The sequence below is a fragment of the Mus caroli genome, unplaced genomic scaffold (assembly GCF_900094665.2).
Source record: "Mus caroli unplaced genomic scaffold, CAROLI_EIJ_v1.1 scaffold_9775_1, whole genome shotgun sequence".
In the NCBI taxonomy this organism is placed as follows: Eukaryota; Metazoa; Chordata; class Mammalia; order Rodentia; family Muridae; genus Mus; species Mus caroli.
This window is the reverse complement of record NW_018389048.1, coordinates 24592-39730: the sequence shown is the minus strand read 5'-3', so window position 1 is coordinate 39730 and position 15139 is coordinate 24592. Positions and strand designations below refer to the sequence as shown.

Here is a 15139-nt window from a genome sequence, read left to right as displayed (position 1 = left end):
GGGAGGGAGGGAGGGAGGGAGGGAGGGACCAGGCAGGGAAAGTGGAGGGAGTGGGGGGGACATAATCTCATATTGGGTGAGGGAAAAGAACTGAAGCCCTGAGGGCCAGCTGAAAGATGAAAACAGGCAACTTCAGGAGATAGGAAGTGAGGGAACCTTCAGAATGAACCAGAGCCCTGGGAGGTGAGAGACTCTCAGTACTCCAAGAGAGGGACCTTACAGTGGAGAGAAGGTACTTGTAAAGCCCACATCCAGCAGAAAGACATGGCATAAAGAGAGGGATATGGTAGCCATCCCACAGGGAAAATCCCAACCTATAATCATTCCTGTCTAAAAGAACTGCAGGCATGGAAATGGAGAAGACCCCGAGGAAAGGAAGGTTCAGGGACAGGCCCAAAGTGGGATTCAGCTCATGGGGAAGCTCCAAGGCCTGGCACTATTGCTGATGCTTTAGTGTGCTCACAGAAGTGAGCCTATCATGACTGCCCTCTGAAAGATGCAACAAGAAGCTGAAAGAGTCAGATGCAAATATTGGCACCCAGCCAATGGACAGAAGCAGCTGCCCCCTGTGGCTGAATTAGGGAAAAACTTGAAGAAGCTGAGGAGGGGGCCAACCCTGTAGGAGAACCAGCAGTCTCAATTAATATTGGCTCCTGAGATCTCTCAAACACTGGATCACCAACCAGGCAGCATATGCCAGCTGATATGAGGCCCCCAACATATATAGAGCAGGGGGTTTCCAAGTCTGTGTTCAGTCAGAGAAGATGCATGTAACCCTCAAGAGACCGGAGGCCCCAGGGATTTTAGAGGTCTTGTGGGGTAGGGGCGGGGTGGGATCATTCTACATGCTCTTGGAGACAGGGGGACATGGAGGAGGTATGGGGTATGGAACAGTAGGAGAGTAGACTGAGAGGGAAATAAAATCTAGAGTGTAAAAATAATGATAATAACAAAAGTCTAAAGTGTCTTCTGTTATAGCCGATTTATTTTGCTCGTTATAACTTTCCCTTATTTTTTCTTTTGTAAACAATAAAGAGAGTAAATACTCAAATTAATAAAGAGCATGTAACATAAATAAAACAATGACATTCAATAAAACACAACACTTAATATTCTAAAAATTTTTTTTGAAAAATTTTATAAGCTATTTTCTTTATTCACATTTCAAATGTTAAGACCTTTCCTTGTTTCCCCTCTGAAAGCCCCGAATCCCATCCACCCTAAAAGATCAACAAACCCTGCTCACCAACCCACACACAGGGCTAGGTTCTGTCCAGAGTCCACAGGCCCCTGACTCCATTCTCGGCTCTTCCTTAACTCACATAATTCCCTAAATGTCCAAGAGTTACAGAACCACACAGCCCTGTCCTCATTGCAGGCCTTGGGACAGTCCTCCCGCTCCCCCCCCCCAAAAAAAAAAAAAAACAGCCCTGGCATTCCCACAAGTCAGACTGCACTTTCCCTCCCTGGAGCAGTGTCTTAGTGCTTCCCTACAGTCCTCCTGTGGGGTGGGTAAATGCAGAAAAACTCCATGCATTCTGACTCCCCAAGAGGTCATGCCTAGTGGCTGAGCAGGCACTGACTGACACCCTCTATAGGATGTAAGTTGGTAAAGATTTTTTTTTTAACCAATCTTTATGTTGCCATTTTGTTCTGTTGACAGTGTCCTTTGCTTACAGAAGTTTTACAGTTTCATGTGGTCCCATTTGTCAATTGATCTGAGAGCCTGAGCCAGTTTAACCAGCACCATTTAAAATGTCTTTTTTCCAGTGGGTAGTTTTGGATTCTTTGTCAAAGACCATGTGACCATAAGAGTGTGGGTTCATTTCTAGGTCTTCAATTCTATTCCCTTGATCTACCTGTTTGTCGCTGTACAAATACGATGTTTTCGATCACTATTGCTCTGTTTGAGATGGTGATACTCCCAGAATTTCTTTTGTTATCGAGAATTGTTTTCACTATCCTGGATTTTTTTCTTATTACAGATAAAAGTGAGAATTGTTCTTTCTATCCCTATGAAGAATTGAGTTGGAATTTTGATGGGAATTGTATTGAGTCTGTAGATTGCTTTTGGTAAGGTGGCCATTTTTACAATGTTAATCCTACTGATGCATGGGCATGGGAGATCTTTCCATCTTCTGAGGTATTCAATTTCTTTCTTTAGAGACTTGAAGTTCTTGGCATATGAATCTTTTACTTGCTTGGTTAGAGTTATACCAAGATACTTTATATTATTTGTGACTATAATGAAGGGTGACATGTCCATAATTTCATTCTCAGTCCTTTTATCCTTTGTGTAGAGGATACTATTGCTTTGTTTGAGTTAATTTTATATCGAGGCACTTTGCTAAAGTTGCTTATCAGCTATAGAAATCCTCTGGTATAATTTTTGGGGTTGCTTACATATACTATTATATCATCTGCAAATAGTGATACCTTGACTTCTTCCTCTCTGATTTGTATCCCTTTGATGCCCTTTTGCAGTCTAATTTCTATTGCTCACTATTCAAGTATTATATTAAATAAATAGGGAGAAAATGGGCAGCCTTGTATCATCTGTGATTTTAGTGGTATTTCTTCAAGATTCTCTCCTTTTAATTTGATGTTGGGTATTGGTTTGCTGTATCTTGCTTTTATTATGTTTAAGTATATCCCTTGAATTCCTGATCTTTCCAAGCCTTTTCATATGAAAGGATGTTGCATTTTTTGATATAGGCTTTTTCAGCATCTAATGAGATTATCTTGTAATTATTTTCTTTAAGTTTGTTTATATAGTGGATGATGTTGATGGATTTCCATATATTGGAACATAACTAGTTTTCATTTATATCCTAGTTAGAAAAGAATAATGTCACTCTTTTGTATTCACTTCCAATATTAAAGCTTTAAACAAAAAAATCAAAGGGACTTTATTCCAAGATAAAGAAATAGGGAAATTAATGATTAGTGAGAACAGTCTCAGATTTCCTATGGGTATATAAGAATAAAAGGAGAAGAAGACATTAATTTGAGTTAGAGCAGGGGGACCATGGGAGTGAATTATAAGGAGATGAGGGGTTTTATATAATTACAGGCCTTATATACCGTTATCAAAAATGAAATAAAATTGAATAAAAAGAAGCACTTTGTTGTAATTAAAACTTTAATATTTCAAAAGTTATCTATATGAAAATCATTGTGTATCATGATAGACAATCCAGTATGGACATAGGATTTATATCTTCCATACTATTTGTTGATTTTGCTGGTTATGAGAAGAATATGAGATAAGTGCTTGAAATTTAAAGTTGAAATTTGTAATAATAAAAATTACCAAAGTTCCTAGCAAATGAGTAATAATAGTGTATGGTAGGATAAAATAAATAGTATCAATCAAATCTATGTGTTTTTAAATAGTTTGGCGTAATAAATAATCTCTACATGATTACTGCTTACATGAATTTTTTTCTTGCAAGTATTTTCTTCAGTGCAACACTGACATCCTTATTCCTTAGACTGTAGATCAAGGGGTTCAGCATGGGCACGACAGTAGTATAAAACACAGAGGACACTTTCCCTTGGTCCACTGAACTCACTCCTGATGGCTGTAAGTACACAAATGCTGTAGAACCATAGAAGATGGCAACAGCAGAGATGTGGGAACTGCAAGTACTAAAGGCTTTGGACCTGCCCTCTCTAGAGTGAATGCGGAGGATGCTGGTAATAATGGAGATGTAGGAAGTAATAATGGTCAGCATTGGGATAAAGATATTCAGTGTACCAAAAAACAGAATCAACATTTCACTGACATATGTATTAGAGCATGCAAGCTTCAAGAGGGGAAGAAAATCACAGAAATAGTGGTTGATTACATCTGACTTGCAGAACTGGATCCTAAACATGAAGCCCATGTTTACTGATGCACAGAACACAGCAAAAATGTATACCCCTGAAATCAGAGAACAGTAAATCTGAGAGGACATGGCTATATTGTAAACCAAGGGGTTACAGATGGCAACATAACGGTCATATGCCATTGCAGCTAATGTGTAGCTCTCTGCTGTGCCAAAAATGATGGCAAAGTAGAGCTGAGCCAAGCATTCAGGGTAGGTGATGAGGTTCTTCTCGGTCAGAAAGCTCACCAGCATTTTAGGGGTAACAACTGTGGACTGGCCAAAGTCAACGAAGGACAAACTGCTGAGGAAATAGTACATGGGTGTGTGCAGGTTGGAGCTGAGCCCAATTAGTATAATCATGCCCAGGTTCCCAGACAGAGTGATCAGATAGATTCCTGTGAAGAAGAAGAACAGGGGCAGCTGGAGTTCTGACTGCTCTGAGAGCCCAGCTAAGAGGAACACAGTCACTGTGCAATGGTTTCCTGCTGTCATGTCCTCCATTCTTATCCTGAAGGAGTAAAGCAACCATAAGTCTGTTATACTGACTTTATTATTTTCCATGTATAACACATGTATATGAGTTATTTCTTCTTCAGTAAACCATTTTCATGTATATAATTACCTTTACTGTATAGTCTTAGATAAATAAAATTTATCTTGTATTGTTATTTAAAGATATACTTAGAAGTTAAGATTGTACTTCATAATAAATACTATCACTGAGTTTAAGTTTTAAAATTTTTCATCCTTTCATTGCAAAGTCTCAAAATTCAAATTTAAAGTCTGTATTAGTGAGTGAAAGTGCCTGTGTTGAGGATGTAAGCTTTTCCTAAAAACAGTGAATGATTATCCAAAATATACTTTTCCTAGGGATCTTCAGAGCTCTTATTTTTTAGACATTCCCATTTTTCTAATTCCTAATATTCTTAAGGTCTTTATGTATCAAAATGTGAAAATCAAATTACATCTAGGGAAGCATTGTATTCAATACTGTAAACATGGTGCTACTAAAATACATACTCGACACATGATGAGACTATTATTAATTAGAGGTCACATGGTAATTCTAGGATTAAGTACTGGACATATGGTACTACTTGGAAGGGGATTTGTCTTGTGGAGCACTTCTTGAGAGGAACAAAGTCAGTCACTGTTGGTTACATAGTGAAACCATTAAGACAATGTGCCCATATTCACTCCCATTATTTATCAATGACACTGTTAGCTAATACAATGCATTTTTATTTTTTATAATGGAAAGGAATTAGTATTGCTAGTATCTTATTACTCAGAAAATCTGCAGTATCATTTTGTGTTGTTAGGCTATATTGACATTCTCTCAAATGAAAAGGTGGATATTTCTACATATTAAAATTATAGAAACAGACGTAACTCAGCTCTTCCTTTACCATTTATACGTTGTGCACTAAGAAGGATTGCCATGCAGAAAGAGGTTAGTTAGGAGAAACAATAACTATTATCTTCTATCCTATTGAATTGTGAATCATTTATTGATTGAGAATATAAAGGAAATTCCTAACTGAATTAGACTCTTCATTCACACAACTCCCTAGCTCTGTGATGGACACATTTGGTTACTTACAGTTCCTAAATTATATTGATTAACTGTCCACATTTTAGAATGATGTTTATTCTACTTGAAATAGTGTCACTAGAAAGTATTCCTTTATTACATGGTAAGGATGTATATCCTTTTACACCCTGTCTAAAACTGCTACTGACAGGGTGGGAATCTCCAAAATCTTTAAATAGATTCATCCTTTCTACAATGTCCTTAAGATGTTGCCATTTCTGAACCTTGCACTTCCTGGTGAAATAAAGTACACTGCTAACCAGATGGCTACTTGGACTTATTTTTCTGTCTCCTCAGTAACTCATGTCTGCCCCATTACTGTTTTTGTTGCACTTTTAAGAATAAGGAAATAATTGGAAGAATGATTAGGGATATTCAGCTATTTCTGCCTGACTTCTGACAGTGATAGATCCACTCCTCATAATTCTAAATAAGACATTTGAGTATGTGAAACAAACACACTATGTTACTTTTCCTGAGATTCTAAATATCAAGTTTTAATTGCTGCTTGTCAATGATTCTAATCCTGAAATTGCCAAAGCATGCATTGAACATTCTACAGTTAGTATTGAGAAGACAAACCTAGTCCTCACTGGTAACAGTAACTTTGACTCTGGTCTGCATCTCCAGTCATCTTCCAGGACTTTGTGCCTCTGCAGATTCAATTTCAAACATGCAGTCAACTGAGCAGTTGTGAACCTCTGTCCTGAGTTTATCTACTTCAGATATTGTGTGCCATGAAATAAACTTTCCCTTAGGACTCTCATTATTCTAAAGACAGGCTAATGAGAAAATAAGCAATTAACAGTGCTAACTCTGAATTGTCAAGTTGTTTTTCAAATAATTCCATGTCATGTCTAAACTTTCGGCTCCCAATGAAAGTTTTGAGTATGTAGATCACTGAACAGTTGTATGAAAATGATTACTCTGACTCAGCAGGTTTGAGGTGATATGGGATTCTGGATATTTCTTAGGAATTTTAGGGAACTGGGCAGAGCAGGCATTGAACATTCCACAGTTAGTATGAGAAACAAACAGATAGAGATGCCAGTGGCATAGCCAGTTTCCACAAGTATTAAAGCTGTCCTGGTTTGTTCCCAGTTTAAGAAACTCAGAAGAACATTAAATGGTCTAATGAAGAGGATATGGGCACCATTGTGACTACAGAATTGGGTGTGTTCTATCAGGGATAAATACTTAAAAAACAGAACTATCTAAATTCTTAAACTATCAAAATAATTTGTAACTAAAGTATATGTCATCGATTCTAAACAATTTATTTTGCTTTACATAATTTGTTCCTTGTTTTTTTCTGTAAGCATTAAAGAAAGAAAGCACTGAAATTAATTCAAAGCATTTAACATAAAAATAACACATTATTACAGTCAACACAATACAGATCTTTAATGTTTGCAAAGGGTTAAAAGTATCTTCGATGCTAATTTTCATAGGAAACAGGCATGTATTCATTGAATCGTTTTACTAGTGTGGTTACTTAGAGAAACTGATAATTTACATGAAATATAAAACTTTTTAAAGATATCAGAAACAGTATTGCATATTATGTAAATTATAGTGAAAGAATTGAAAGTTAACAAATCAGAGTTTATTAGATATATAGTAACTATCTTCCTTTTTCATATTCAGTTTTTAATATAAGTTAGGCTTTTGTTTTACATTTTATTTTATATTTATTTTTATTAATGCACAATAATGTATATATTTATGCATATATGTATATATTATATATTATATGTTGATTTTATAATATTTTAGTGTGTGTTTTCCATCTATGATCAATACATTAATTGTAGAATCCCCATAAGCTCAGATACATGGACATCATGAATAATAAGGAATATGTTGAGATAGTGAGGTTCAACTTTATTTTGTACTCAAATTGAACATATCATATAATATTAGAATCCCCCAGAGAGCTATAGAGGGAAAACTCTACAGAATTGCAGCCACATCATTTATTCCTCTTCCCTTCATCTGAAGTCCTACACAAACAAAATATGGAATATGAAAAAGATTGTGAGTAACAATAATAGATTAATTGGATAATAATCTGATTATTTATCCATCCCTGCAAAATTGAATGTATGGATGGATAAATGAAATAAATCAATACAACAAAACAACTCTACTGGCTAGTCAGGTTATTACACTTAATAGGTGTGGTTTTTCAGTTGCCACCTTTAATATAGCACATTTTACACACACACATATTCACAAATATGAATATATGCATATATGCATATGTGCATATATATGTAAATATGTATATATGTATGTGTGTATATATATATATGAATACATATATACACACACATATACATNTAATGGAATATGTTCCACAATTATTATGTTTCATCATAGGTGGAATAGCTTATGACAGGGAAAATAGTAATACAAAAGTATAGATTAGTACTATTAACATAAATCCACAAATTTTACATTTGAACCATAAATTTTCAAACTTCTTTATTTTCAACTTCTCAAAAGTATGAACACCAAGAAAAATCAGCCTTCAAACGCTGACACCATTGCATACACCAGCAAGATTTTGCTGAAAGGACCCTGATATAGCTGTCTCTTGTGAGGCTATGCCGGGGCCTTGCAAACGCAGAAGTGGATGCTCACAGTCAGCTATTGGATGGAACACAGGGCCCCCAATGTAGGAGCTAGAGAAAATACCCAAGGAGCTAACAGTGTCTGCAACCCTATAGGTAGATCAACAATATGAACTAACTAGTACCCCCCAGAGCTCATGTCTCTAGCTGCATAGGTATCAGAAGATGGACTAGTTGGCTATCATTGGGAAGAGAGGTCCCTTGGTCTTGCAAACTTTATATACCCCAGTACAGGGGAAGGCCAGGGCCAAGAAGTGGGAGTGGGGGGGTAGGGGAGTTGGGGGGGAGGGTCTGGGGGACTTTTGGGATAGCATTTGAAATGTAAATGAAGAAAATACCTAATTAAAAATAAATTAAAACAAAAAGAATTTCTATAATTAACAGGATTTAATGAATCAGTTATTCACACATTATCTCATGTGGGATGGTTTGTCAGAGCAATTCCAATAAAGACTAAAACATTTAAATCTTTCTGTGTGATAGACCAGTTATTAGTTTTAACATTTCCTTAAGGTAAGGACATGAGTGAACCATGAAATATTTGATTTACAAAGCTGTGCTAAACTAAATTTAGTTAAAAGTAAATATAGCACCACGGAATTATAACAAATCATTCATGGACATAGATGGTATAGAATTCAGAAACTTTCCCTAATATTTCATAAAAGACATAAGAAAGTTATTAAGGATGTAATAAGCTTTAAGTTTTGTTCTAGGACCTGGACAGCAATAATTAGTGAAAACAAAATCTTTGGCTTGTATATGTCAGTCTCAATAATTTTGACTAAAATGGGGAGGTACAAACTTAAGAATCAATAGATATACCACTAGTATCCTGGATCAGACAGGGTCAGTACACAGAAGTTTCTATAACATAGATTGTCAATGACCATCGTGATATAATAAAGTAATATACTAAAATAATCTACTAAAGAGGGAAACCAAATAAAGTCCAATAAAGAAGAGGGCAGTAAGTGGATTTTAAAGGGTCATCTCCAAAATAGAAATCACAAGTGTCATACTTTTATGTTTAGTGTTTTTTTCACGCTGATAAACTAGATTGCTTGAACTTTTGAAAATATCTTCTTTATAATCATTTCAATATAATCAATAAAAATATCTTCATTTATAATAAGCAAAGTAGAGTTTTCTAACCAACTGTACAATCAAAGACACACTACTTTAATGCCATTGATATAATGAACTAAATATGTGGATTCTATTCACAGCATTTCATTTACTTTTTTTTCGGTGATACATATGTGATCACATTTATAAAAGAAACAGTAATATATCCAATTAGATATATTCAAATTTTGAAACAAATGCCTAGATTGACAAATGGATTAAAATGAATAACAGTAATTGATGAAACAGTGTATCATTTGATGACTCTATTTTAATAAGTAAATCCTTATTAGTTGAGTTGACACGAATGATTTTCTTTCTAGCATTTTTCTCAGGGCAATTCAGATGCACTTATTCTGTAGGTTGTAGATCAAGTGATTAAGTTTGGGCAGAGCAATGGTGTAAACCATGAAGGATAATTTCCCTTGGTCTTTGGAGCTGATTAATGTTTGCCAGAAACACATAAATGCAACAGACACAAAAAAACAAAGCAGTGACAAGATAAGGGACCAATATGTTCTGAAGGCATTTTTCTGTGGCATATTGATGATCATGCTGACAATCATGAATTAAGCAGTGAGATTAGCCAAGTTGGGGGCAATATTGTTAAATGTACCAAAGCATAAAATCAAAAAATTTTTAACATAAGAACTTTAAATTATTGAGTGAGTGAATAGAAAGATTATTAAATAGAATAATAATTAAAAATCATTACACAAGAAATTTAACCTAAGTGGGGGAGTTTTGTGGGGTAAGAAGAACATAGAAATGGTAGTCGATCACGCCTATGTTACCAAGCTATATAGAGATCATGGAGCCTGTGTGAGCTGATCTACAAACTACACCAATAATATGTACTTCTGAAATCAAGGAACTGTAAATCTGAGAGAATATGGTCACATTGTAAACCAAAGGATTATAGATAGCAACATGAGGTTCATATGAAATTGCTGTTAACAAATGGCATTTTGCAGTCATAAAACTGAGGCTGAAATAGAGCTGAGTCATGTATTGAGGGTGGGCAATGGGGTTGTTTTCTATCACAAATTTCACAAACATTTTTGGGTTAACAACCATGGGATGGCAGAGATTAATGGAGTATATACTGCTGAAGAAGTAGGACATGGGTTTGTGCAGTGGAAACTTTACTGATTCAATGTGAATCTGCCCAAATTCCCACCAGAGTGAGTGCATAAATTCCTATAAAAGTAGAGGAAGAAGGCAGCTGAGAGTCTAGCTTCTTAGAGAATTCAGTCAGAATGAACTCATGCAACATGCAACATTGTCCTATGGCCATATCCTCTGTTAGAATTCTTGAAAAGAGAGAAATGAGTATTTGTTATAGTGATTTTGTCATTGTTTTAAATTCACAATAAAACTCTTAATGTTTATAACTTGTAGTTATATATAATTTTATTCTCATTATAATTATTAAGTCTATGAAAACATATATTAACAAACATTTGTAATTTACTATTTAATCAACATTATTTAAAAAAACAATTCAGAATGCCTGCTATGTAAAATACTGCCAATGAGAATTTTTAGCATTTCGGTGGTTCCCAGCAATGTATTTAATTGAAGCTTGTATCAGCTCTTTTAGGACTATATCTAATATATCTAAGATGCTATGGATCCTGCCAAGGAAGAAAAGTAATCAATATTTCTAGCCAGCTATAGAGCTTACAATCCAGCATGACTGCATGCATGGTAAGATGTACTTAAATGTGCAGCAGAGACACTAAAATTGTGGTGGTAACCACATACTATGTGATTAGACTTAGACATGCTCCATACTACGCCTGACAGTGTAAACCCAACTTATTACTCATGACTCATGAAGTCATACATCATAGAGGATAATGTAGTTAAGGTTTTACTGCTGGGAACAGCATGGCCAAGACAAGTCTTATAAAGGACAACTTTAATTGGGGCTGGTGTACCAAGTCAGAATTCTTGTCTATTATCAAGTGGGGAGTGTGGCAGCATCTAGGCAGGCATTGTGTGGCCTGAGCTGAGAGTTTACATCTTCATCTGAAGGCTGCTAGTGGAAGACTGACTTCCAGGCAGCTATGACTAGTGTATTAAAGCTCACACCCACAATGACACACCTAGTCCAAGAAGGCCACAGCTTGTAATAGTGCCACTCCCTGGCCCAAGCTTATACAAACTGTCACAGAGGAGATCACACTCTTCCAATTTTCAACAGCTATAATTTTAACCATATTTGAAATACTTACTCTAGTATCTTCAGGTCGGCTTCTTTAGTCTCGTCAAAGAAGCCTCATTTTTTTTTCACAGATGGAAGCTGGATGGAAAGGCACAACTGGGCAAAACTGCAGATAATTATCTCTAAATTCTCCAGCCACAACTGATGCATCTGTTACATGACATCTACACCTAAGGCTCAGGAAGCATAACAAAATAAGTTCGGAAAGGTTATAAGAAACAAATGAGCAGCAAGTATGCTGTGAGATAGTACCTTATATTATTACAGGAAAGCTACACCCCCAAAATACTGATCTGTGTTTACTTTACCAAGGGGAGCACAGTGACAACACCAACAGTCCTGTCACTGGATTGGAACATTTCATGAGGTTTTACCAGAGATCAAGAGGTTCAAGCAGTTAATAGCTGATGAGAGAGGGTGAATCTGACTTCTCCAGCCAGGACTGAGCTCTCTGACGGTTACTCCAGTCCCAGTGTGCAACCCTAAGTGCACATATTCAACACTAAATGGTTTTAACAGGTTATGTATATGTGAAGGCTTATATGCTTGTATATATATGGCATGATTATGAGAAAGCATTGAGTTCATGTGAGGTGTTGGATGGGAGAGTTGTGAGTGGTAATGATGAAACAGTGTACTTATGTATAAAATTATCAAATAGTTTACGTTAAATATAAAAATATAATACTATGTTGGGGCTTGCAAATCTGAATAAAGTCAGTGTAAAAGTGACTGACAATCTGATAGTAAACCCACCTGAATGGGATGTCTTATATATTCTAAACTTGCCAGAAATGGACAGAGCTCTTGTTTTCAGAATTTCATTTTCAAATGTTTCCCAGAAAACAATTTTCCATAAAGACATCGGACACTTTATTAATTCACTCACTTGGCTTACTTTTTATACATGTAAAAACGTGCTCTAGTTATTCTCCCCTTCCATCTCCTGCAACTGCCCCTTGTCAATTCCTGACATTATTGCACTTTTGTGTTTGTTTCTTTCTTTGATTTGTTCTGTTTAGCTATCCACTGAATTTATCCTAGGTCACCTTTATGGCTATGATTCTGAAATTTAAAGGCACTTTGTTAAAAAAAAAAAAGAAAGAAAACCATCCTTATATATAAATAGATATGACAACTATAGCGTCTAAAGAAAATCAGAATCTGCTAATAATGTCTACTAGAAGTCAATAGAAATAAAGCAAACAAGTTATAGAATGAAGATTCTTACAAAAGCTTATCAAATTGTCCCAAAATTTACATATATAAGAAATCTTTCCTTTTTCTGGTGTGATATGTTTTCCTTTCTTTTTTCTTTTCTTTTTTTTTTGTTTGTTTATTTGTTTGTTTTTTTGAGACAGGGTTTATCTGTATAGCCCTGGCTATACTGGAACTCACTTTATAGACCAGGCTGGCCTCAAACTCACTTTGTAGACCAGGCTGGACTCAAACTCAGAAATCTGCCTGCCTCTGCCTCCCCAGTGCTAGGATTAAAGGCATGTGCCACTATTCGCGGCTTCTGGTGTGATCTTTAAGATCTTTTATGTATATTATTATATTGCCTACAAACTAAACCAATTTTAAATAATGTTTATCACTTTTATTTTCTCCTGGCCATTAATCGCAACTGTTAGGATGTGAGGAAATACTTTTAGAAGACTGAAAACAGTAAAATGTCCTTTATTCTTCTTAAACACTTTTATATGTTTTATTTTATGAGTTTTTGAAAATTTTATATTATTCTTCTTTTTTCCATCCTTCTCTCTCCACACCAGAACTACATTCCCTCAATGCTTCTTCTATAATGTATACTCTTTTAAAAATAATTGGGGACACACATCATATATTCATGTATGGATATATAAGTGTGTGTGTGTGTGTATACACATTACAATTATATATATATATTTGTGAGTGTGTTATATGCTGGGTCAATTATGTCTCCTATATCTGTATTTTAACCAAACTGCTTTCTTTCCGTGAATAAATTAGCAGGTGGGTAATCCCTGGAGGAGTCTGATTCTCTAAGTCTCAGAAGTCAATTAGTCATTAATTACCTGTAGCCTTTTTCTAGATATTGAGACCTGTGAACTGTCTCTCATCCATGTTAGTATGATAGCCGCTTTTGTCATTAAGCTACTCTTGCTTAGAACATGTACTGCTGCGAGTTCATACTTGTAGCTTCCCTGTCAAGTACAAAAGAGATTTCTGTTTTACAGCCAACTTCCTGGTCCCCTTACTGGTACAACTTATTTTTCTTTCCCCCATCCTCTTCAAGGATCTCTGAGCCATGAATAGTTGTATATGGATCAGGTGGGGCACTAAAAGTTTTTTATCTCCTAAAAGTAGTGCATTATTTCACCTGTAAAATGTTTGTCCTATATCTCTCCTGTGAATGTGATGTGGTTGTAAAGTTTAGGAAGTGTTTTTCCCACACTATCTTTGCTTGCCCATGTGTGATATTGAGAGGAAACTCAAGATTTACCTCCCTAAAAGCTCTGCAGTTTATATATTCAAGCCATGATTGATAACTTCTATTTTTGATGTGGCACTGTTTTATGAATAGGACACTTTGGGGTTTTTGTTGTTGTTTTTGCTGCTATTTTCCTGCACTTTTGCATGTGTGTTTTCATGATGGCACTACATGTTCATTCTCTGTTTTTGTTATTAGATATTTTCTATGTTTACTTTTCAAATGTTATCCCCTTTTCCAGTTTCTCCTCTCAAAACCCCCTATCAATCCCCCCTCACCATGCTCACCAATCCACCAACTCCTGCTTCCTGGCCCTGGCATTCCCCTACAATAGGGCATAGAGCCTTCACAGAAACAAGGGCCTGACTCCCCATTGATGACCAACTAGGACATCCTCGGCTCCATATGCAGCTGGAGCCAAGAGTCCCACCATGTGTACTATTTTGTTGGGAGTTCAGTCCCAGGGAGCTATGGGGATACTGGCTAGTTCATGATGTTGTTCTTCCCGTGGAGCTGTAAACACCTTCATCTCCTAGGATGCTTTCCCTAGCTCCTTCATTGGGTAGCCTGTGCTCAGTCCAATGAATGGTTGTGAGCATCCACTTCTGTATTTGTCAGGCACTGGCAAAGCTTCTAGGGATACAGCCTTATCAGGCTCCTATCAACATACACTTGTTGGCATCCACAATGGTATCTGGGTTTGGTGATTGTCTATGGGATGGTTCCCCAGGTGGGGCAGTCTCTGATGGTCATTCCTTCAGTTTTTGCTCCACATTTTGTCTTTGTAATTCCTTCCATTATTATTATTTATAATTTTTTTAATTAGGTATTTTTTTCATTTCCATTTCAAATGCTATCACAAAAGACCTAGCAGAACCCCCCCCCCCACTCCCCTACCCATCCACTCCCACTTCTTGGCCCTGGAGTTCCCCCATATTGAGGCATATAAAGTTTGCAAGACCAAGGGGCCTCTCTTCCCAATGATGGCTGACTAGGCCATCTTCTGATACCTATTCAGCTAGAGACATGAGCTCCAGGGGTACTGGTTAGTTCATATTGTTGTTCCACCCAAAGGGTTGCAGACCCCTTTAGCTCCTTGGTTACTTTCTCTAGCTCCTCCATTGGGGGCCCTGTGTTCCATCCAAAGCTGACTATGAGCATCCACTTCTGTGTTTGCCAGGCCCCTGCATAGTCTCACAAGAG

General features: G+C 36.4%; 1 protein-coding gene across 1 annotated transcript; it reads right to left on the bottom strand.

The window, feature by feature from the left end:
• Positions 1-3431: 3431 nt before the first annotated feature.
• LOC110287908 (olfactory receptor 1537-like) lies at positions 3432-4376 on the bottom strand. Its single transcript, XM_021154404.1, has one exon. It carries the CDS (start codon positions 4374-4376, stop codon positions 3432-3434), a length of 945 nt encoding a protein of 314 aa, XP_021010063.1.
• Positions 4377-15139: the final 10763 nt, after the last annotated feature.

What these genes read in the sequence shown, in the direction of transcription:
- LOC110287908 (XM_021154404.1), bottom strand. Translation starts at nt 4,376, where the DNA reads ATGGAGGACATGACAGCAGGAAACCATTGCACAGTGACTGTGTTCCTC.